Genomic DNA, 22,407 nt, shown 5'->3' with positions numbered 1-22,407 from the left:
ATGCAGTGTATAAAAGTGTGAATAAAACATTTAGCCGGCAGAGAAACTAGTGATTTATCTTCACTGCATTGTAAATGGCATTCTCTTAACAGCTCTCTGCGTTTATACATTATGGTTGACTCGTCTGCTTTAGCCTCATAAGAGTGTGGCCTATGAGCAGAAGAAAGGAATAGAACTAGTGTGTGTGTGTCAGAAAGTTGTTTTAAATACCGACTTTTGTTTCCCACCAGTGAGACCACAGGCTGGACGTCTGACTCTTCATTGGCCTTCTTGACCATGCCGTACCAGTCCTCCAGATTCTCAAAGCTCTGGTAGTTTGTAATGTCGTACACTAGAAGAACACCCTGAAAAGCAACACCACAGAAAATCTAAATGGTGTAGCCTAATCACAACATTCCAAAATGAATTTAAGTTGACATAAGATGAGAACAAACATGCCAGAGAGGTCGAATGTGTGAAAGTGAGCAGTAGGTGGCACTAGTGTCTGAGGGAAGTCAATTGCTCCTCTACACACAGTCCCCAAGGAGTTGGCACCTCCTCGGCTCTCTCGGAGTTAGCCTGAGATTAAAGATGATCTATATCGCTGTTAATAGGATGCAGAGAGACATGCTAAGAACATACAGTCGAGCCACGACGCCTCCGCTATAATCGGTCCACCCAGCCAAACAGGATAGGGGTGAGGTTGGGTTCTCTGTGTCACAAAAGGTGTCTGGGCTTAAAAAAATAATAATAAAAAAAAGAGGGTGGTAAAAGTAATTACGAATTAGGTCTCATCACCCTCCCTTCGTCGAAATACTTAGTGTAAGTACGGTCAGCATACATTCAAAGCTGGAAGCAGTTGAGTAGAAAAGTAGACAGACAAGCCTCACCGCTCTCCATTTGTCGTATCCAAAAGGTATTGTCAGGTGTAAAACCAGAAGTAGTCATATGGCAAAGCACAAAAAGAACCAGGCACCAGGAACCAGGCCGTTGAAGCTGGCTGCTGTACCATTTTTTATGTAAACAAAAATTAAACACTTCAGTGTACACGTTTAAAACAAAAGCCTCAAGTGCCAAAATTGTGTCATAAGTCTGTTCTTTACCAATCCAAAAGACTATAGAATATGAAAAAGGAGCCAAAATAAATAGACTACCTTGACTTTGATTGCATCATCATGATCTGGCAACAGGACACGCAATGTCACGACACAGAAGGCCGGGTGACGACAGTTTGCGTCAGCTACAATTACAGTGCAGCTCTACCAAATGTCTATGATCTGGTATCGCCCGAGGCGCGTTGAACCATGGCTGCGAAAGGCCCATAAAGAGCTTGTGATAAACTAGAGGAGCAACGGGTTCTATGGAAACCACCTTATTTTTGTGTGAGTGAGCGGGGGGGCTGAGAAGGTTGTACAGTACAGAGACAGACATGACCGACCTACACACAACAGTCTCGGTCTTATGCTCCACATGCCTATAGAGCAACAACCACTTAAGGACGTCGCCGAGCAGAGCGCGGCAAACGCACACATAAAATACACCCACGTGTTATTGCAGTGGCACCGTGAACCTCTTCCTATTCACATTAATTAGTACATTTGCTTATTTTGTTTTAAAAAAATAATGAAAGAGTGAGAAAGAGCAAGGTATTTCTCACTCCCCTTCATACTATACATAATGTAGTCTGTATGACCAGCTAAGTAGTAAAACTTGGCTGCAGTCTGTGCAGGGTCCTGCTGCACTAATAATCATCAAGGCATATTCATTAATTACCCAAGCCTAATAGGGAAACCCTATTAATGTCAACGACCTCTAACGTGAGGAACGACAGACGACCTCGGCGTTTATTGAGTGTGTGATTTTGTGTGTTCTTTTGGTTTTACTACCCTTGTGGGGACCAGAAGTCATCACAAGGACATTAAACAAGGAAAATTCTGAAAAGTGGGGACATTTCACCGGTCCCCACAAGGGAAAAGGCTATTTGTGGCTTAGGGGAAATAGGATTTTGAATGGGAAACAATTGTTGGTACCCACAAGGATAGTAAAACAAAAAAGTGTGTGTGTGTGTGATAGTACCTGAGCCCCGTAGACATATTTATCCAGCATTTTCCCTCCAATCGATTGACCTCCAATATCCCACACTTGCAAAGTAACATTCAAGTTGCCTGAGGGAAGAGAACATTTAGAAACTTACAAATCAGTCAAACATGAAAATATGACTTCGTTAACAACGTTTCCATCCAGTTTTTCAGAGAGTATACAAAATAATCACAACAGCTGTGATGGAAACAGGTAGTTTTGGTGCAATTTTATAAATGCAGACAAATTTGTTCGTTCGACATGGTGGGATCTTTGTGAAACACCTTTATTGCAAATATTGATATAATAAAAATCAGATCAAAGTAAATTTAGAGTCATATGAGGAAATGGTGTGTGGTCCTCCCACAACGACTCGGGTAACTATGCAGTTTATTAGGCTACAGATGAAATATGTTGACATGGTGGTGAAAGTGCACAGTGATGAGCTTGATGCTCCCAAGTCAAGGAGACCGAGGATAAATATTTATGGCATTGAGAAAAATACTGATAACTAAACACAAAATAAGACACAAAAGAAAACTCCTGCCCCAAATTATTTAGGAGGGAGGTAGGGGGTGGGAAAGAGCGAGACAGGTTACAAAACCAAATCAATATTTTCTTCCTCTGGAAAATGAAAGTGGTGGTTGAGCATAGAAGGAGGGCAGGACCAGACAGTGAGGAGTTGTGATAAGGGCCCTTTCTTCACCTAGAGCGCTGATGGCGAGCCGAGCACACAGTATGGACACGGCTGGACGAGCCGAGCACACAGTATGGACACGGCTGGACGAGCCGAGCACACAGTATGGACGAGTCCCACCACACAAGTCCCCGTTTCACAGAGAAAGGAAGCACAAGTGTTCACAGTGACTACATCTAGACTATGTAAAGCTACATTGAAGAGTGCAATGAATAACTGCCCTTGGTGTTACAGTATGCTAGCTATCTCCACCCATCCTCTGCACTCAGACATAAACTTTGTGTGTGTTTCAAAGACTCGACAGACCCAAAGTATTCCTGCTTATGTGGTGAGTTTAATGGCCATTTGTGTTCTTAGAATTCTTTGCTAGCCATTAGCACAGCTCAGTGGAACCCAATAAATACACACTTAAAACATTGCCATTTTGATAAGTATGAATGCCAATTTTAGATTTTGCTTCAAAAGCGAACATTGAGAATTAGCACGATCTTCATTAAGATTCAAATTGACAAAACTAGCTAAAATTATTAAGTTAATTTCCATCACAGGTCAATCACCCCCCCACCACCAATTTAGCAGACGATACATCTGGAAGAGGTATTGTTATAAAAAGCACACAGAGGAGGCTGTTGTGTGTGCCAATTGGCCTCGCATCATCATACCCGGCATTGTAAAATGTACATTAAGTTGACAAGCCGAGCCTTCATGGTGAGAGGGGCCAGCGCCAGCTATACTCCCCCCTACCCCATCTTGGAGAGACCCAGAAACCCACACAATACACCCAGTCGAAGGCGGGGCTCCTAACGAAGCTCAGAAGGACCACCCAAACGGCAGATCCAGCCCTTCTCTTCATCAGGTCATCAACACCCAATCCCCTAGAAAATGTTCCATTTAACAACTCTGGTGTAGAACCAACGTTTACTATTATTACACCTACGATATTAACGCAGATGGATTACGGAATAAACCCCGTCTTGCCGTGTCATAATGGTTCAACTAGTTTTACTGAAATCACAAGATTGGCGTGGTTTGTGGGATTTCTCATTGAGGGCCTTGCACTTCCCAAGTTTCACAAAGGTGTGCCTCATCTCTACTAAAACATTTTCTTTCTCCTACCATTACCAACTGAAACGGAATATAGGACTGAATGTAATACTTCAAGTTATCATGTTTATTTTAGTACTTAATCCACCCTTGCTTAAATGTTATTTTATTAGTCATTAAAAGAATGGATCTACTTTGCAGACTTTTGCAGTCTCATGCATACATTGGCACAGCTTTAAATGTGCAATTCAAAATGGTGAAACTCCCAATTTCATATGGTAGGAAGTGAAATCGGAGGGCTTTTGTCTAAATAGAGCATTAGTCAAATTTTTATTTTACACATTCAGGAGGATACAGACCACAGGCTTTATTTCCGTGGGTTTTAAAGTAAACAAATAAGAACATGAATGTTTTATGTGGTGCAGAACAAAGATCAGTGTAAATAGTCCGGGTGGCCATCTGATTAATTGTTCAGCAGTCTAATGGCCTGGGGGTAGAAGCTGTTAAGGATCCTTTTGGTCCTAGACTTGGCGCTCCGGAACCGCTTGCTGTGCGCTAGCAGAGAGAACAATCTATGACTTGGGTGACTTTTTTAAGTCCTTCCTCTGACACCGCCGAGTATATAGGTTCAGGATGTCAGGAAGCTTGGCCCCAGTGGTAAACTGGGCCCATACACACCACCCTCTGTAGCACCTTACGGTCAGATGTCGAGCAGTTGCCATACCATGTGGTGATGCAACCGGTCAGGATGCTCTCGACGGTGCAGCTGTAGAACTTCTTGAGGATCTGGGGACCCATGCCAAATGGGTCAGCTCCTTTGTCTTGCTCACGTTGAGGGAGAGGTTGTTGTCCTGGCACCACACTGCCAGATCTCCGACAACGAGGAGGTCAGAGATCAAGCTTACCAGTTTTGCGTCGTCAGCAAACTTAATGATGGTGTTGGAGTCATGCCTGGCCACACAGTCGTGGGTGAACAGGTAGTACAAGAGGGGACTAAGCACGCACCCCTGAGTGACCCCAGTGATGAGGATCAGCGAGGCAGATGTGTTGTGTTGTTGCCTACCCTCACCACCTAGGGGAAGCCCAGCAGGTCCAGGATCCAGTTGCAGAGGGAGGTGTTTAGTCCCAGGGTCCCTTAGCTTAGTGATGAGCTTAGTGGGCACTATGGTGTTGAACGCTGAGCTGTAGTCAATGAACAGCATTCTCACATAGGTGTTCCTTTTGACCAGGTGCGAAAGGGAAGTGTGGCGTGCAATTGAGATTGCATCATCTGTGAATCTGTTGAGGCAGTATGCGAATTGGACTGGGTCTAGGGTTTCCGGCATGGTGTTGTGAGCCATGACCAGCCTTTCAAAGCACTTCATGGCTACCGAACACGGTGGAAATGATTTAGGCAGGTTACCTTCCCTTTCTTGGGCACAGGGAGTATGATGGTTATTTTGAAACATGTAGGTATTACATACTCGGTCAGGGAGAGATTGTAAATGTCAGCGAATGCACTTTCCAGTTGGTCTGCGCATGCTTTGAGTACACATCCTGGTAATCCATCTGGCTCCGCGGCTTTGTGAATGTTGACCTATTTAAAAAGTTCTTGCACACATCAGCTACAGAGAGCTTGATCACAGTCATCCAGAAAAGCTGGTGCTCTCGTGCATGCTTCAGTGTTGCAGGCCTCGAAGCGAGCATAAAATACATTTAGCTCATCTGGTATGCTCGCATCACTGGGCAGCTCGCGGCTGGGTTTCCCTTTGTAGTCCGTAATATTTTTAAAGTCTTTCCACATCCGAGCGTCAGAGCTGGTCTAGTAGGATTCAAGCTTAGTCATGTATTGACGCTTTGCCTGTTTGATGGTTTGTCTGAGGGCATAGCGGTATTTCTTATAAGCGTCAGGATTAGTGTCCCACTCCTTGAAAATGTCAGCTCCATGGCTTCTGGTTGGGAAATGTACGTACGGTCACTGTGGGGTTGATGCACTTATTTAATGAAGCCGGTGACTGAGGTGGTATACTCCTCAATGCCATTGGATGAATCCCGGAACATATTCCAGTTTGTACTAGCAAAACAGTCCTGTAGCATAGTATCCGCGTCATCTGCCCACTTCTGTATTGAGCGAGTCACTGGTACTACCTACTTTGGTTTGATTGTAAGCAGGAGAATAAAAGTATGATCAGATTTGCCAAATGAATGGCAAGAGAGAACTTTGTATGCATCTCTGTGTGTGGAGTAAAGGTGGTCTAGAATTTTTTTCCCCTCTGGTTGAACATGTGATGCTGGTAGAAATGAGGTAAAACGAATTGAAGTTTGCCTGCATTAAAGACCCGGCCACTAGGAGCTCCGCATTTGGATGAGCATTTTCTTGTTTGCTTATGGCCTTATACAGCTTGTTCAGTGCCGGCATCGATTCGTGGTGGTAGATAGACGGCTACAAATAATATAGATACTCTTGGTAGATAGAGTGGTCTAAAGCTTATGAGGTATTTTACCACAGGTGAGAAATACCTCGAGACTTCTTTAGTATTAAATTCAGGCATCAGCTGTTACTGACAAAGAGACACACACCCTCGCCCCTCGTCTTACCAGACGTAGCTGCTCTGTCCTGCCGATGCACAGAGAAGCTAGCCAGCTCTATAGTATCGGTGTCATCGTTCAGCCACGTCTCAGTGAAACTTAAGATATTACAGTCCTTAATTTCCCTTTGGTAGGGTAGTCTTAGATCGTAGATAATCCAGTTCGTTTTCCAATGATTGTACGTTGGCCAATAATGCTGATTAGGTAAACCACCACTACCCTCATCGGCGAATTCTTACAAGGCACCCCGCCCTCCTCCCCCTTTTTTTCAAGCTGATGACGGGGATTTGGGCCTCATCTTGACAAAGCAGTATATCCTTCCTATCGGATTCATTAAAGAAAAAAATATTTGTCCAGTTCGAAGTGAGTAGTCGCTGTTCTGATGTCCGGAAGCTCGTTCGGTCATAATAGACGGTAGCAGCAACATTACGTACAAAATGAAGAAAAAAAATAGCACATTTGGTTAGGAGCCCGTAAAATGTCAGCCATCCCCTCCATCGCCATTATGCTATTAAATTATATGAATATAAAAGAATGATAAATATAAAATACTCAAATGTATTTACACTGTACTGTGCCCACAGAATGTAAGGCTCACCCCTCTGGACATAAGTTGTGCATTGGCTTCATGGAGGGGGGAAAAGCCTGGTGTTTGTTCGAGAGACAACAGCTTTCAGAATGAATAAGGTTGAGAAGGGGCAGATTCTCCACAATGTGGTGGTACCAAGAAAGAAACCGTCAATCTTGAGATAACCTAAGGAACAAAATTGTTTGGTTCTACCCTGAAACGCTAGGGAAGGAAATACAAAATTCTACATATTTTTAAACAAATTGCAAAGAAATTCAAAAGTAAACTTCGGCACAACCTAAGATTGGCAAACGAATTAAGGCTACTTTAATAATGTCTAAATAATTGTAGATATGCATAAACAGTATTTAAGATATTTAAAGTCTGACACTGCAGCATATTATATTTTATTTAACTAGGCAAGTCAATTAAGAACACATTTTATTACAATGACGGCCTACCCCGGCCAAACCCGGACGACGCTGGTCCAATTGTGCGCCACCCTATGGGACTCCCAATCACGGCCGAATGTGATACAGCCAGGAATCAAACCAGGGTATATAGTGACGGCTCTAGCACCCAGATACAATGCTCTAGCACCCCCATGCTTCACAGTAGGTATGGTGTTCTTTGGATGCAACTCAGCATTCTTTGTCCTCCAAACACAACGAGTTGAGTTTTTACCAAAAAGTTCTACTTTGGTTTCATCACCATATGACATTCTCCCAATCTTCTTCTGGATCATCTAGCAAGAATTTTAGCTAGGTAGCCTATGAAAACTAAAAGCGTACTGTATGACAGAGGCACAGATTGTTCTGCCAACATGAAAGAGATGAGGCGTGATTGGCGTTTGACTGGTCTACAAGTAGGGTGGAGGAATGCATGGAGGAATGGGCCAAAATACCAGCAACAGTGTGTGAAAACCTTGTGAAGACTTACAGAAAACGTTTGACCTCTGTTATATACCCTTTGTTGGCAATCTCAAGTATTGAGATAAACTTTTGTTATTGATCAAATACTTATTTTCCACCATAATTTGCAAATAAATTCATTTAAAAAAATCCTACAATGTGATTTTCTGGATTTTTTTTCTTCTAATTTTGTCTGTCATAGTTGAAGTGTACCTATGATGAAAATTACAGGCCTCTCATCTTTTTAAGTGGGAGAACTTGCTCAATTGGTGGCTGACTAAATACTTTTTTGCCCCACTGTATGCATAGTCACTTTAACCATACCTACATGTACATACTACCTCAAATCAGCCTGACTAACCGGTGTCTGTATGTAGCCTCGCTACTTTTATAGCCTCGCTACTGTTATTTTTCACTGTCCATTTACTGTCGTTTTATTTCTTTAGTTACCCATTGTTCACCTAATACCTTTTTTGCACCATTGGTTAGAGCCTGTAAGTAAGCATTTCACTGCGCACGGCACACGCAACAAATAAACGTTGATTTGATCAGTGTGCCTATAACAGGTAAAGTTCAGTTTGTGCGCGTGTGTTACCGTGTGTGTACATGCATGTGCAAATGTATGCCTGTATCTGTGGTGTGGTACAGAGCAGGCCGGCAATCCTAAAGGATGAAGGGGTCTTACCTGGCAGAGTTATTCTCTTCAGAAAGAAATCAAGGCCAATGGTTTGTTTGTATTGTTTCCCAAAGGCCTCCTGTGCAAACCTGGTGGCGAGGGACGTCTGAAACAGAGAGAAATCATGCTAAGCGAACGACTAAATTCATTGAATTTCAAGCCTTATGAACAAGCTTGAGTGTTGGAGTAGTGTTCTGTATGACAACCAGGCCTGTTCCTTAACTGCAAATTACGTGGGCCTATGACTTTTCTCAATAAATCTTTTTAAAAAGGAAACTGTTTGGGATGACGTTTATCCGAGCCATTGTAATTAGTATGAGAATTCCCCACCCTGCAGGGGGGCGTGCTGCAGTGGAACGGGTCGAGAGCTTCAAGTTCTTCAATGTCCAAATCACTAAGGACATAAAAGTGGTCTGCACGTGCAAGGTGCATGAAGACAGCGAGACAACACCTCTTCCCCCCTCAAGAGGTTGAAAAGGTTTGGCATGGGCCCTCAAATAGTTATACAGCTGCAACATAGAGAGAATCTTAATTGGCAACAGTACTGCCCTCGTTCACATGGCGCCGACAGACATGGCAGCTCTGCTTCTAGCTTCTAAGCAACTTTGCAGTATTTTTTTTTTCTGTGTTATTTCTTCCATTATTAGCCCAGAACACTTTGTGTTATTACATACAGCCGATATCAGAGCGGTGGTAAATCACCAGCATTACGACCAGAAATACCACTTTCCCGAACTGGATCCTTTGTTTGTACACCCCAGGGCAATTGAACTCATCCCAGAAGCTGCTCCAAGACCTGGCCTGATGACTCCTGGCTGTCCCCAGTTCACCTGGTCTTGCTGCTGCTCCAGTTTCAAATGTTCTGCCTGCGGCTAGGGAACCCTGACCTGTTCACCGGATGTGCCATCTTGTCCCGGACCTGCTGTTGCTCTCTACCGCACCTGCTGTCTCGAATTCAATGCTTGGCTACAAAAAGGCAACTGACATTTACTCCTGAGGTACTGACCTGTTGCACCCTCTACAACCACTGTGATTATTATTTGTCCCTGCTGGTCGTCTATGAACATTTGAACATCTTGAAGAACAATCTGGCCTTAAGTGGCTATGTACTTCACCCGGAACAGCCAGAAGAGGACTGGCCACCCCTCAGAGCCTGGTTCCTCTTCACCCGGAACAGCCTGAAGAGGACTGGCCACCCCTCAGAGCCTGGTTCCTCTCTAGGTTTCTTTCTAGGTTCCAGCCTTTTCTAAGGAGTTTTTCCTAGCCACCATGCTTCTACATCTGCATTACTTGCCGTTTGGGGTTTTAGGCTGGGTTTCTGTATAGCTGAATCTGCTGATGTAAAAAAGGACTTGATAAATACCTTTGAATGATTGAGATCACGACTCCATTCTGCTCCTCCCTTCCCATAGGTAGAAACACAGACAGGAAGTACCAGTGCTAAGGTGTATTCAACGCTGGTCTGTCCAATTGGAATCCATGCTTCAAGATTGCTTTGATCAGGCGGACTGGGTTAAGTTCCGGGTTGCCTCAGAGAATAACATTGACGGATATACGGACATGGTGACAGAGTTCATCAGGAAGTGTATAGGGGACGTTGTTCCCACTGTGACTATTAAAATCTACCCAAACCATAAACCGTGGACAGTGGCAGCATTTGTGCAAAATTGAAAGCATGAACCACTGCATTTAACAATGGCAAGGTGACTGGGAATATGGTCGAATACAAACAGTGTAGTTATTCCCTCCGTAAAGCAATCAAACAATCAGACAAAGTGGAGTTGCAATTCAATGGCTCAGAGCATGCGCAGACCAGCTGGCTGGAGTGTTTACACACATATCTCAATCTCAAGTCTGACAGCAACAGGCTCCTGAGCTTCTATTCAAAAACAATAAGACTGCTAAATAGCTAACAATGTTGACCCTTTTATTTGTGCACCGTCTATGCACACACAGGACTCTACATACTCACTCACACTAACACTCCACAAACTGAATCATTTTCTCACACACACACTGATAATCACATATGCTGCTGCTACTCTGTTTAGCATATATTCTGATGCCTAGTCACCTTACTCCTATACCTACAGTATCTACCTCCATCACTCCAGTATCCCTGTCACCTTACTCCTATACCTACAGTATCTACCTCCATCCCTCCAGTATCCCTGCACATTGTAAATATGGTATTTGGAACAGACTGAGCCTGTATATAGTATGCTTATCTACATTCTTGTGTTCTTAATGGTATTTCTTGCCTTGTTTGTCGTACCTTATGTTATTTTTAGTATTGCATTGATTTGATTACTGTATCGTTGGGTTTGGAGCAAGAAAGGCATTTCACTGTACTTGTGCATGTGACAAAACGTATCTGTATGGTCCCCTTGGTCGAGCAGTGAATTTCAAATACAGATCAACTACAAAGACCAGGGAGGTTTTCCAATGCCTCGCAAAGAAGGGCACCTATTGGTTGTTGGGTAGAAATAAGCAGACATTGAATATCACTTTGAGCACGGTGAAGTTATTCATTACACTTTGGATGGTGACTCAACACCCCCAGTCACTACAAAGATACAGGCGTCCTCAGTTGCCGGAGAGGAAGGAAACCGCTCAGGGTGTGATAGGAGAAAACTGAGGATGGATCAACAACAATGTAGTTACTGCACAATACTAACCTAATTGATAGATTTAAAAAAAAATCTATACAGGTTTCCTTTTCAAACTTAAATCTGTTCAAATCAAATGTTATTGGTCACATACACATGGTTAGCAGATGTTAATGCTGGTGTAGCGAATTGCTTGACCTGATAATGGTTGTCTAGCTGATGATAAACAACCAATTTTTATTTGATTTTTTAAAATAAAATGGACAAATATTGTACAATCCAGATGTGGAAAGCTGTTGGAGACTTAACCAGAAAGACAGATTTTCATTAGATGCCCTTGGCTATTTCAACATAGGTTGCAGTGTCCTTATATATTCATTCAACTTAAGCCTGTGACTCTAAAATCTTGAATTGAAGAAAAGGTCTGAGAAAGTCAACTTGTTGAGTGTTTCAACCTCAATGGTTAACTGCACATTAACACTGGAAACTTATTACCTAAAATGGATCAATTGAATGGGTGGGTTCACAGCTCCAATCCAGATGTGTTGGTCATTACTGAGACATGGCTAATTAAGGAAGAGTGTTTTGAATACTGATGTTAACCTTTCTGGTTAATTTGTTTCAGCAAGACAGATCTTCCAAATGTGGGGGAGTGGCAATCTTTACCAAGGAACACCTTCAGTGCTCGGTTGTCTCCAAATTGTTTGGGGACAGACTTGGTGATTTGCTGGTTTTAAGCATTACACTTTCAAATAGCTCTTTGTTGACTGTTGCTGGGTGCTATCGTCCTCCCATCAGCACCGGCCTGTGCCCTACCTACCCTAAGCGCTCTCAAGGCCCCTTACACTAAGTCTGAATTTGTCCTGCTAGGTGACCTAAACTGGGACAAGCTTAAATCACCTGACCTAGTCCTAAAGCAATGGAACTCCCTAAATATATCTCAGATTAATACCAATCCCACAAGGTATGACTCCCAAACACCCAGAAAAGGCTACTCTCATCGATGTTATCCTCACAAATAGTCCTGATAGGTATCAGTCTGGTGTTTACTGTGATCACGGTGTTATGAATGGCTGCTCAGTGAAACGATCTGTCCTGATTGGTCATAGACGCTTGCTAAAAAAAACTTTAATGAACAAGCCTTCCTTCATAAACTGGCCTCTAATATACATTTACATTACATTTAAGTCATTTAGCAGACGCTCTTATCCAGAGCGACTTACAAATTGGTGCGTTCACCTTATGAATATGGTATAGGATCAGCTTGATCCCCTCTGTCGAAGACACTTGGACCTTCTTTTTTGATATTTTCAGGGGTATTGATAACAAACACAACCCCATAAAGAAAATTATAATTAAAAAAACAGGTTCAGCACCTGGTTCTACCGTGATCTTGCAGAGTTACTCCACCACAAAAATTGCATTTGGTGAAAGGCTCGGCACATGCACATGCTCTTGTTCAGGTAAATGAGAAGTGAGTGCACTCGGGCTGACTGGCTCTTGTTCAGGTAAATGAGAAGTGAGTGCACTCGGGCTGACTGGCTCTTGTTCAGGTAAATGAGAAGTGAGTGCACTCGGGCTGACTGGCTCTTGTTCAGGTAAATGAGAAGTGAGTGCACTCGGGCTGACTGGCTCTTGTTCAGGTAAATGAGAAGTGAGTGCACTCGGGCTGACTGGCTCTTGTTCAGGTAAATGAGAACTAAGTGCACTCGGGCTGACTGGCTCTTGTTCAGGTAAATGAGAAGTAAGTGCACTCGGGCTGACTGGCTCTCGTTCAGGTAAATGAGAATTAAGTGCACTCAGGCTATCCGGAAGGCCAAAGTTAGTTACTTTAAGGAGCAGTTCTCTCTGTGGGTCTAACCACAAGAAGTTCTGGAAAATGGTTAAAGACCTAGAGAATAAACCCCCCTCCTAACAGCTGCCCATGTCCCTTCATGTTGATTATGTAGTGGTTACTGACAAGCACATGGCTGAGCTCTTTAAATCACCAACTCATTTAAGTCAGGATTCCTGTTCAACTCAGCCATGCCTCCTTGCCCATCCAACATTTCCTCATCTCCCAGCCCTTCTAATGCGACTATCCCCGATGCTTGTCCCTCTTTTTCCCTGCCCAGCAACAAAGTTTCTCCCTGCAGGCAGTTACTGAGTCCAAGGTGCTAAAGGAGCTCCTTAAACTTGACCCCAAAAAAAACATCTGGGTCAGATGGTTTAGACCCTTTCTTCTTTAACCCTTTAAGGCTGCTGCCCCGGTCTCTCCTTTCTGGGGTTCCCATTGCTTTGGAGGCAGCCACCGTTTGTCCTTTATGAAAAGGGGGAGATCAAGCTGATCCTAACTGTTATAGGCCTATTTCTACTTTGCCCTGTTTATCAAGTGTTAGAAAAACTTGTCAATAATCAACCGACTGGGTTTTAGTCAGTTTTACAACCAAGTTGACGTCTGCCGGATTTTAAAATGAACAAAATACTTTGGTTGGGTGACTAAACTACATAAGGTGTTATTGTGTGCAGTGGGAGAATAGTCTGCAGACACAACGCATACAGCAGCAGAACTACATGTATTGCTCTATTTATTTTGTTTATTTCTGTATTTTCAATACAGGTGAGTGAAGCCAAAATGCACTTAAAATCAATGCAGCATATTCACACTCAAATCATTTCAGGATTCAGTGAAGAAGAAACATTGCAGCTGCCGCAATGTCACGACAACCTCTTTGCTGCAAACAGTCTGTGCTGTGACAAAGACAAATGTTGGTACATTTGTGTTACCTGCATCATGACCATGCAGACCAAGCAGTCTCATTAACCATTTGCCAATAAATGAAAATGTATCTTCAAATAAATCTGAGCATTTGCATTCAGGCTATTCTGCAAAGTAGGCTAGTCTGGAAAATGTAGGCCTATATCTACCAAGAAGAGAATGAATGAATGACTCATCAAATATGTACAGTTTAAAACAGTCTAGGCTGGGTCTAAAGCCTATGCATAGAATGTTAAAAGTTTTAGGTGAGGTTTGAGTTTCTAGTTTTTGTTTTTGTTTTAAAGAAAACGTGTCCATAATGGTAACAGGTTTTATTACTGGCCTCATTGTTGACAGCAAGCAAGTCGCCCAACAACGATTCAGATGCCGCCTGAACATTTTATCAGTGCACAACTCTCCATGCCTCTTCCAACTAAACTTCTACCACAGTTGGTTCAATTCCAAATGTAATAGAAGAAATTAATGATAAGCTTTCAGTGTAAGCCTAAGAAATCCATAAACGCCATTTGAGTCTTAGGTGTGTGCAATCTGGAACGAGATCAATCCCATTTCGGCAGACAGACTTGTCCCCTGCTGGTTCGTATGAAGGAAACGGTCATTACTGCAAGATCCCAGCCGTCATGTTAAAGCAGCAGGGAGTCAAATGAGAACATTCACTCCTGAATATAGAGCAAGGAATGGTTTGCTTTAAGATATAGGCTACACTTTTTTTCCCTACTCAACAATCAAGCTTTACATTCTAGGCACAATTTTATATACATTGAATGTTATGCCTGCGTGAGCAAATGAGGCCCATATTATTTCCCTGTAACTTAGACCTACAACATTGATTGTGAAAAGAGGCTTTAAACATTATATGTAGGATAGTCTGTTAGGCCACGTTGTACTAGGCAATACAGCAACTTAATTATTGTGTATTCCACACACACACACACACACACACACCTGTGTGGCCTACCTGTAAACAGTGGCTAACAAAGTAACATTAGACAACCAGAGTACTACGGTCCAAAGCTCTCCAGAAAACCTCTCCAAAAGCACATGTAACCTGGATTAAGGGTCAGGTACGGTTAACAGGATTCATGACAGATTTAAATCCAATATGCTTCGAAGCAGTTTATGGATCTGGTGATCACCTTGGCAATCTCCCTCTGAACAATTCTGAATTGAAGATTGGAGCATATATTTTGAGATGTATTCAGGGATGACAGTAAGGTGGTCCTGCAAAATAAATAGCAGGGGTACGGCGTACCGGTAAAACATGAGCCTATCACAATAATGAAAAACAAATGTCCAGAAAACTATAGGCTATTTACCACTTATCATTACCGCATGTCAAGAGGCATAGAAAATGAACGAATGGATTTGAAAACGGGTGGTATAGCCTACGCGCCAAAATGTGAAGTGATTCAACATTTTGCCAAAGCAAAGATGAGTGGCCAACATCGAGACACGTGAGGACAGCAGTGGATGCATAAATTCTTGCCTAATGACAATTGGCAAATGTCAATACACTTTTTTGGTGTTGTGTCTCTTTCCATTAGAGGCTGGAAATACTGTATGTTGCGAGTGGATGAACATGCCCTTTGAAGTGATTGTTTGACTTAAATAAAAACATGATGACTGGTTGTGTTTATGCCACAATAAAAGGTAATACATTTTAAAAAGTTAAGACAAATCTTTACGACTAGGCCCACAGAGATCATATTGAATTCATAGGGAGTCTATTTGTAATTCTATGATTATGCCCATGAAAAATGTGGTATATATCGGAAGTCCCGTACCAGGAATAAATATATTCCTACTTTCACCCCATTTATGAACCAACCTAGTTTAGGCATGTTGATGCACTCAGCTGCTCAAACTTTTTTTGAACACATAGCCTATAGATTATATCAGAGCAATATATTAGCCTACTGAACTCATCAGCCCTAAATGTGGCAGATTAGGCTGCGACTTCTTCGGTCTCCTTCAAGAATGATGACGTTCTACAAACGTGGCCCTTGTCACCGTCTGTGGCCAGGCAACATGTTGCGCACCACAGGCTTAATTGTCCCGTATGTTGACACTGTTCCTATTATTGACAGTAACTGGGATTGGATTCCATGTCGTAAACTAGCTAACGTTTCGACCCCAGACCAGAGCTAGCTATTAACATTACTCTGCCCGTTGTGCAAAATTAAGACGGTAACTATAACATTACCCCCAAAAATTGCATCATTGGCTATAGTTATGCGACAACAAACATTGCCTGTCTGACAAACCAAGGTGATGTTTTCCCTTCTACCTGGCTGAAGAGCTAGCTAGTTAACTTTAACTAGCTAGCTAAACAGCTAACAAGCATAGCCAAAACGTTGGCATAGCACACGCTGCTATGTATGAACATTCTGTAAAATACTTCTGAGCTAAAGTTACCTACTGCAAAGTAATTACCCAATTAGCCACATAGTTATGTTTCTAGCTAGCCAGCTAAATTAACACTACTCAAAATAACAAGTCTGTCTGTTAGCTTGCTAGCTCATTTAGCTTGAAAATCACTTACCTTCCCTGATGCGCCGTCCCCGATGACTACAATTTTAAGTTGCTTATCTTGACTGTCCTCTTCTGAGTCAGACATTTTGAAATATATAACAATGACGTTATTTATTCTATTGAAAATGAACTTCTATTCACAGTCAAAGGTTATTGAATATAGCTTGCTAATCAAATAGCTAAAATAAACCGAGCACAAGGTAACCAGACGCCATTTCACCAGATACTACGGTTGCCAGGCATGTTCCATTTATTTTATTTTGTAAGCCTGTTATTTACAAACACTTTATCGGGAAATACTTGTACATTTGATGTTACAGCTTTTATATTTGCTTTATCATCAAGGTTAGCTAATAAAGGAGGTTGAAAAAATATATTTTTAATAATGACACTGCTTACAATGGACAAGTCCTGACGCGTCCCTGTTGCTATGGTAATCCAGGTCAAAGGTGGAGAGGCGCTCTTTCCTAAAAATAAATGTAGGCTCGCCATTTAAGTATTTACCATTCCTTAAATAATAAAGTTCTTCCCCCACATGATGTACCTAATGTGCATCAACCTGTAGCCTAGCTACACCTTCGAAAACGCTCTACATAGCTTAGCCTAGCCTTTTCATTATGCATTAATGGTCTTTACAAAAGAAAACGTTCAAATTATCCATAGCCTATAGGCTACGAAGTGCATGCTCAGAGAAGCACAGAGCAAAGTTATATTTCTAAGATAGCTGCTGAGATGGTGTAAATAAAACTAGGTTGCATTACACACTGCAATGGATGTTCCAACCCTGAGCCCTGGCCCCCAAGTAAAAAAATCCTATTACAATGAGTGTTTTTTCCAATAGAATCGGGATTCTCACACTTGACTTGCCTTGTTATTGGCAAGTCAACTCCATTTTCATGATTTCTGGTAAATCATCCAAATAAATCAATCTGTTAGAGTTGCGTAAATTCGAATCTGGTATCAGGATAAATATAACAATGAGTCACCGATTTTATACTATGCATTTTTTATTAGCTAAGTAATAAATGGCAAATGCAACTTTCGTACGTTCATCAGAGAAAATATAATGACACTATAATGTAAATTTCACTGCCTTTTTGTATTAAATTACCTTAATATCAGTATTACAAATGACCCTAGATTCTCCATCCAAATGGCTTTCCAATGAGGCTGATCAGACCACAAAGGAAAGTTACAATGGAGGTCATAAGTCATACCACCCCTCCAAAGAAGTGTTCCTTACTATATTAAACAACATTCCTTTATCAAAAGATTTCACTTATTTAATTAAGACTCAGAAAATAAAAACTTATAATATTTCATATCATGTCTCTGGGAACATGGAAATCCCCTTAAACCCAAAACATTTACTACAAAAACAAAACCTAATAATTATGATAATCCCCTCAAACTCAAATAATTTGTCTCGATGTTTCATGTCTTATTCGTGTTTCTCCAAATTGTCTCCCCAAAATACTTCTTAAATACCCTGCCATTAGACAGACACACAACTGTGATAAATGTACACTGTCCCTTTAACATAAAATAAAATCAGCCTGCAATCCAATCTGCGGGCCTTTCATTGTTCCCCATAATGAAAACAGATTCTAATGTTAGTATACCTTAACCTCCTGTTTAATTTCTATGGTGTTATCTGAACAATCAAACCAAAATCAATAACCGGGAAGTACTTGTGTAAATTAATTAAAAGAACAAAACAAATCTACCTTATTTCTCAGCACTTGGTTAGAACACCACTCCCGTCTTACATCGACCACACCCGTCGCCCCGTCTCCCGTACCTAGTGTATATATCTTATCTATTACTCAGTGGCTCAATTAATGTTTAACGTAAGTATGTTCAGATGTTGATTATGTAATTCTACAATATTAGTATAGTTCAAACCTCATAATATAAATCTACACACAGAATTTTACGTTAATAGAGTTTAACACTTTTTCCAACATGCACACCCCCTCAATATTCTATGATATAACTCTGTGCAAACATCTCATCAGCAAGCCTGCGACTTTTTCATCATTCTCCCCGGTACCAGCTCCAACTGTAATACCTAATGTACCACACTCGCTTGGTCCCCGACCTCATTCATACCGATATTAATGAATATCAAGCGTATTTCACGCACACGATTTGAGTCTCAAAAATCTTCATTTACGCCAGTAAGCTTCAACTTACACCATACACACACAGTTAAAATCTGATCACAGACAGCTTCAAGTGCTGCAGACGGGTCCAGGAGAAAGGATGTGGATGTACAGTGGGGCAAAAAAGTATTTAGTCAGCCACCAATTGTGCAAGTTCTCCCACTTAAAAAGATGAGAGAGGCCTGTAATTTTCATCATAGGTACACTTCAACTATGACAGACAAAATGAGAAAAAAAATCCAGAATCACATTTGTAGGATTTTTTATGAATTGATTTGCAAATTATGGTGTAAAATAAGTATTTGGTCACCTAGAAACAAGCAAGATTTCTGGCTCTCACAGACCTGTAACTTCTTCTTTAAGAGGCTCCTCTATACAAACAACTTGATCGAGACCGTTGCGAATTTGTTGATATTGGAACTGCATTTCTAGCTTAAACGCTGTAGGAGGAGCGTCTCCTCATGATTTTGGCCCTGCAGCGTCGGCGAGTATCCTAGCCAACGGTTCCGTTTTGGAATATCAGAATTGACACAGAGAGCTGTTAGTGAAGAGCAGGTGAGGGGTTTCTTAAATCGCTCTCACTCGAGAACGGTAGACCCAATTTTAAAAGCGTTTCCGCCCTTGAGAAGCAGAGAAGTAGAGGAAGATTTTATGCCAAACTATGTTTGTGTAACTGTTTGTTTAGTGGTCAAAACAATAGTTGTTTGGGAAAGTAATAAATTGCCTTGCTGCTGGCATGATTTACAGACACTTGAAAGTGAGGCGATGGGTTACAAAAATGGCTATAGTTAGAGATTGGTAGCCCCGATTTGAAATCCAACTTTTTCTATGAAGAGCAGAGAAGCAGGGGCAGATTTTAGCTTGCGGAACTTTTTTCCTCAAAAATGCTCAGAAAGTGGTCAAACGAAGGTTGAAAAACACGTGGTAATGCAGTTACAAAAACCGCTGTACCGTAGTTCCGTGTGGAATATTTTGATTCTGCACACAGCCATGAATAGCGGAGAAGTAGACGAATATCGCATTCATTCTAACTTCTTGTCTAACTTGTTGCAGTATTGGTCAAAATAGACACTGCTTGCCAAAATGTTACAGAAACTGATGTTGGTGCTGTTACTTAACCTCCTGTAACTTTTGATGCGAGTATAATTTTTCTATCCAAACTCCAGATTTGAGTAGCAGAGAAGTAGACGAAGCTGGAACACTTGACATGTCTTGTCTAAGTGGTTGCAAAGTGGATTTATTAGCTGATTTGTGTCAATGGCTTGATTTCACTTACAAAGAATGTCACTTGGAAGTGATGACGTCACAATGGGGCACTTGAGTTTCTTGAGAGATTCAATGAAAGCGGAAGGAGGGCATAAAGTGGACAAGAAAGTGAAAAAACGGAAACAGTATAACAGATATCAAAAATTCTATACAAACAACTTGATCGAGACCGTTGCGAATTTGTTGATATTGGAACTGCATTTCTAGCTTAAACGCTGTAGGAGGAGCGTCTCCTCATGATTTTGGCCCTGCAGCGTCGGCGAGTATCCTAGCCAACGGTTCCGTTTTGGAATATCAGAATTGACACAGAGAGCTGTTAGTGAAGAGCAGGTGAGGGGTTTCTTAAATCGCTCTCCCTCGATCACTTTTTTGTGAAAATGGTTAAATTATTTTTTGGGTCCTTTCCAGAATGTCGCAAATTCGGCATGTCCGTGGTCACCATTTTTAAGTCCCGAAAAAATAAATTTAAAAAATCACTTTTTTGTGAAAATGGTTAAATTATTTTTTGGGTCCTTTCCAGAAAAATTCGGCATGTCCGTGGTTTTTAAGTCCAAAAATGAATTTAAAAATCATGAAAAAATAAATTTAAAAATCACTTTTTGTGAAAAATAAATTTAAAAAATCACTTTTTTGTGAAAATGGTTAAAAAATATTTTTGGTGTCCTTTCCAGAATGTCGCAAATTCGGCATGTCCGGGGTCACCGTTTTTAAGTCCTGAAAAAATAAATTTAAAAAATCACTTTTTTGTGAAAAAATAAATTTAAAAAATCACTTTTTTTGTGAAAATGGTTAAAAATTATTTTGGGGTCCTTTCCAGAATGTCGCAAATTCGGCATGTCCGGGGTCACCGTTTTAAGTCCCGAAAAATACATTTAAAAAATCACTTTTTGTGAAAAATAAATTTAAAAATCACTTTTGTGAAAATGGTTAAAATTATTTTTGGGGTCCTTTCCAGAATGTCGCAAATTCGGCATGTCCGGGGTCACCGTTTTTAAGTCCCGAAAAAATAAATTTAAAAAATCACTTTTTGTGAAAATGGTTAAAAAATTTTTGGGTCCTTTCCAGAATGTCGCAAATTCGGCATGTCCGGGGTCACCATTTTTAAGTCCCGAAAAATAAATAAAAAATCATTTGAAAAAAAAATTTAAAAAATCTTTTTTGTGAAAATGGTTAAAAAAATTTTTTGGGTCCTTTCCAGAATGTCGCAAATTCGGCATGTCCGGGTCACCGTTTTAAGTACCGAAAAAATAAATAAAAAAAATCACTTTTGTGAAAATGGTTAAAAATTATTTTTGGGGTCCTTTCCAGAATGTGCAAATTCGGCATGTCCGTGGTCACCGTTTTTAAGTCCCGAAAAAAAATAAATTTAAAAAATCACTTTTTTGTGAAAATGGTTAAATTATTTTTTGGGTCCTTTCAGAATTCGCAAATTCGGCATGTCCGTGGTCACCATTTTAAGTCCCGAAAAAATAAATTTAAAAAATCACTTTTTTGCAAAAAGGGTTAAAATTATTTTGGGTCCTTTCCAGAATGTCGCAAATTCGGCATGTCCGGGTCACCGTTTTTAAGTCGAAAAAATAAATTAAAAAAATCACTTTTTGTGAAAAAATAAAAAAAATCACTTTTTTGTGAAAATGGTTAAAAATTATTTTTGGGGTCCTTTCCAGAATGTCGCAAATTCGGCATGTCCGTGGTCACCGTTTTTAAGACCCGAAAAAATAAATAAAAAAAACAATTTTTTGTGAAAATGGTTAAAAATGATTTTTGGGTCCTTTCAGAATGTCGCAAATTCGGCATGTCCGTGGTCACCGTTTTTAAGTCCGAAAAAAATAAATAAAAAAAATCACTTTTTGTGAAAATGGTTAAAAATGATTTTTGGGTCCTTTCAGAATTAAAATCATGTCCTGGTCACCGTTTTTAAGTCCGAAAAAGAAATAAAAAAACACTTTTTGTGAAAATGGTTAAAAATGATTTTTGGGTCCTTTCCAGAATGTGCAAATTCGGCATGTCCGTGGTCACCGTTTTTAAGTCCAGAAAAAATAAATTAAAAAAAATCACTTTTTTGTGAAAATGGTTAAAAATTATTTTTGGGTCCTTTCCAGAATGTCGCAAATTCGGCATGTCCGGGGTCACAGTTTTTAAGTACCGAAAAAATAAATAAAAAAATCACTTTTTGTGAAAAAATAAATTTAAAAATCATTTTTTTTGAAAATGGTTAAAAATTATTTTTGGGTCCTTTCCAGAATGTCGCAAATTCGGCATGTCCGTGGTCACCGTTTTTAAGTCCCGAAAAATAAATAAAAAAAACACTTTTTGTGAAAATGGTTAAAAATTATTTTTGGGTCCTTTCAGAAAATTCGGCATGTCCGGGGTCACCGTTTTTGTGAAAAAATAAATTTAAAAATCACTTTTTTGTGAAAATGGTTAAAATGATTTTTGGTCCTTTCCAGAATGTCGCAAATTCGGCATGTCCGTGGTCACCGTTTTTAAGTCCCGAAAAAATAAATTAAAAAAATCACTTTTTTGTGAAAATGGTTAAAAATTATTTTTGGGTC

At 40.7% G+C, this 22,407-nt stretch overlaps 1 protein-coding gene across 4 annotated transcripts in view; it reads right to left on the bottom strand.

The window, feature by feature from the left end:
- LOC115121712 (ras-related protein Rab-28) overlaps positions 1-16,656 on the bottom strand; it is a 47,555-nt gene extending 30,899 nt beyond the window's left edge. For all 4 annotated transcript variants that reach the window (XR_010461301.1, XR_010461302.1, XM_029650843.2 and 1 more), the window contains exons 1-4: positions 16,432-16,656; positions 8,532-8,628; positions 2,056-2,144; positions 215-344 (exon numbers count right to left, since the gene is read on the bottom strand). Coding sequence is in view for 2 of the 4 variants with exons in the window: in XM_029650843.2 (XP_029506703.1) it covers positions 215-344; positions 2,056-2,144; positions 8,532-8,628; positions 16,432-16,506 (391 nt within the window). In the remaining 2 variants the exon portion in view is untranslated. The remainder of the gene's footprint in view (positions 1-214; positions 345-2,055; positions 2,145-8,531; positions 8,629-16,431) is intronic.
- Positions 16,657-22,407: the final 5,751 nt, after the last annotated feature.

This window comes from Oncorhynchus nerka, linkage group LG26 (genome assembly GCF_034236695.1).
Source record: "Oncorhynchus nerka isolate Pitt River linkage group LG26, Oner_Uvic_2.0, whole genome shotgun sequence".
Lineage (NCBI taxonomy): Eukaryota > Metazoa > Chordata > Actinopteri > Salmoniformes > Salmonidae > Oncorhynchus > Oncorhynchus nerka.
Note: the sequence above shows the minus strand (reverse complement) of the source record. Positions and strands in the feature narration are given on the sequence as shown.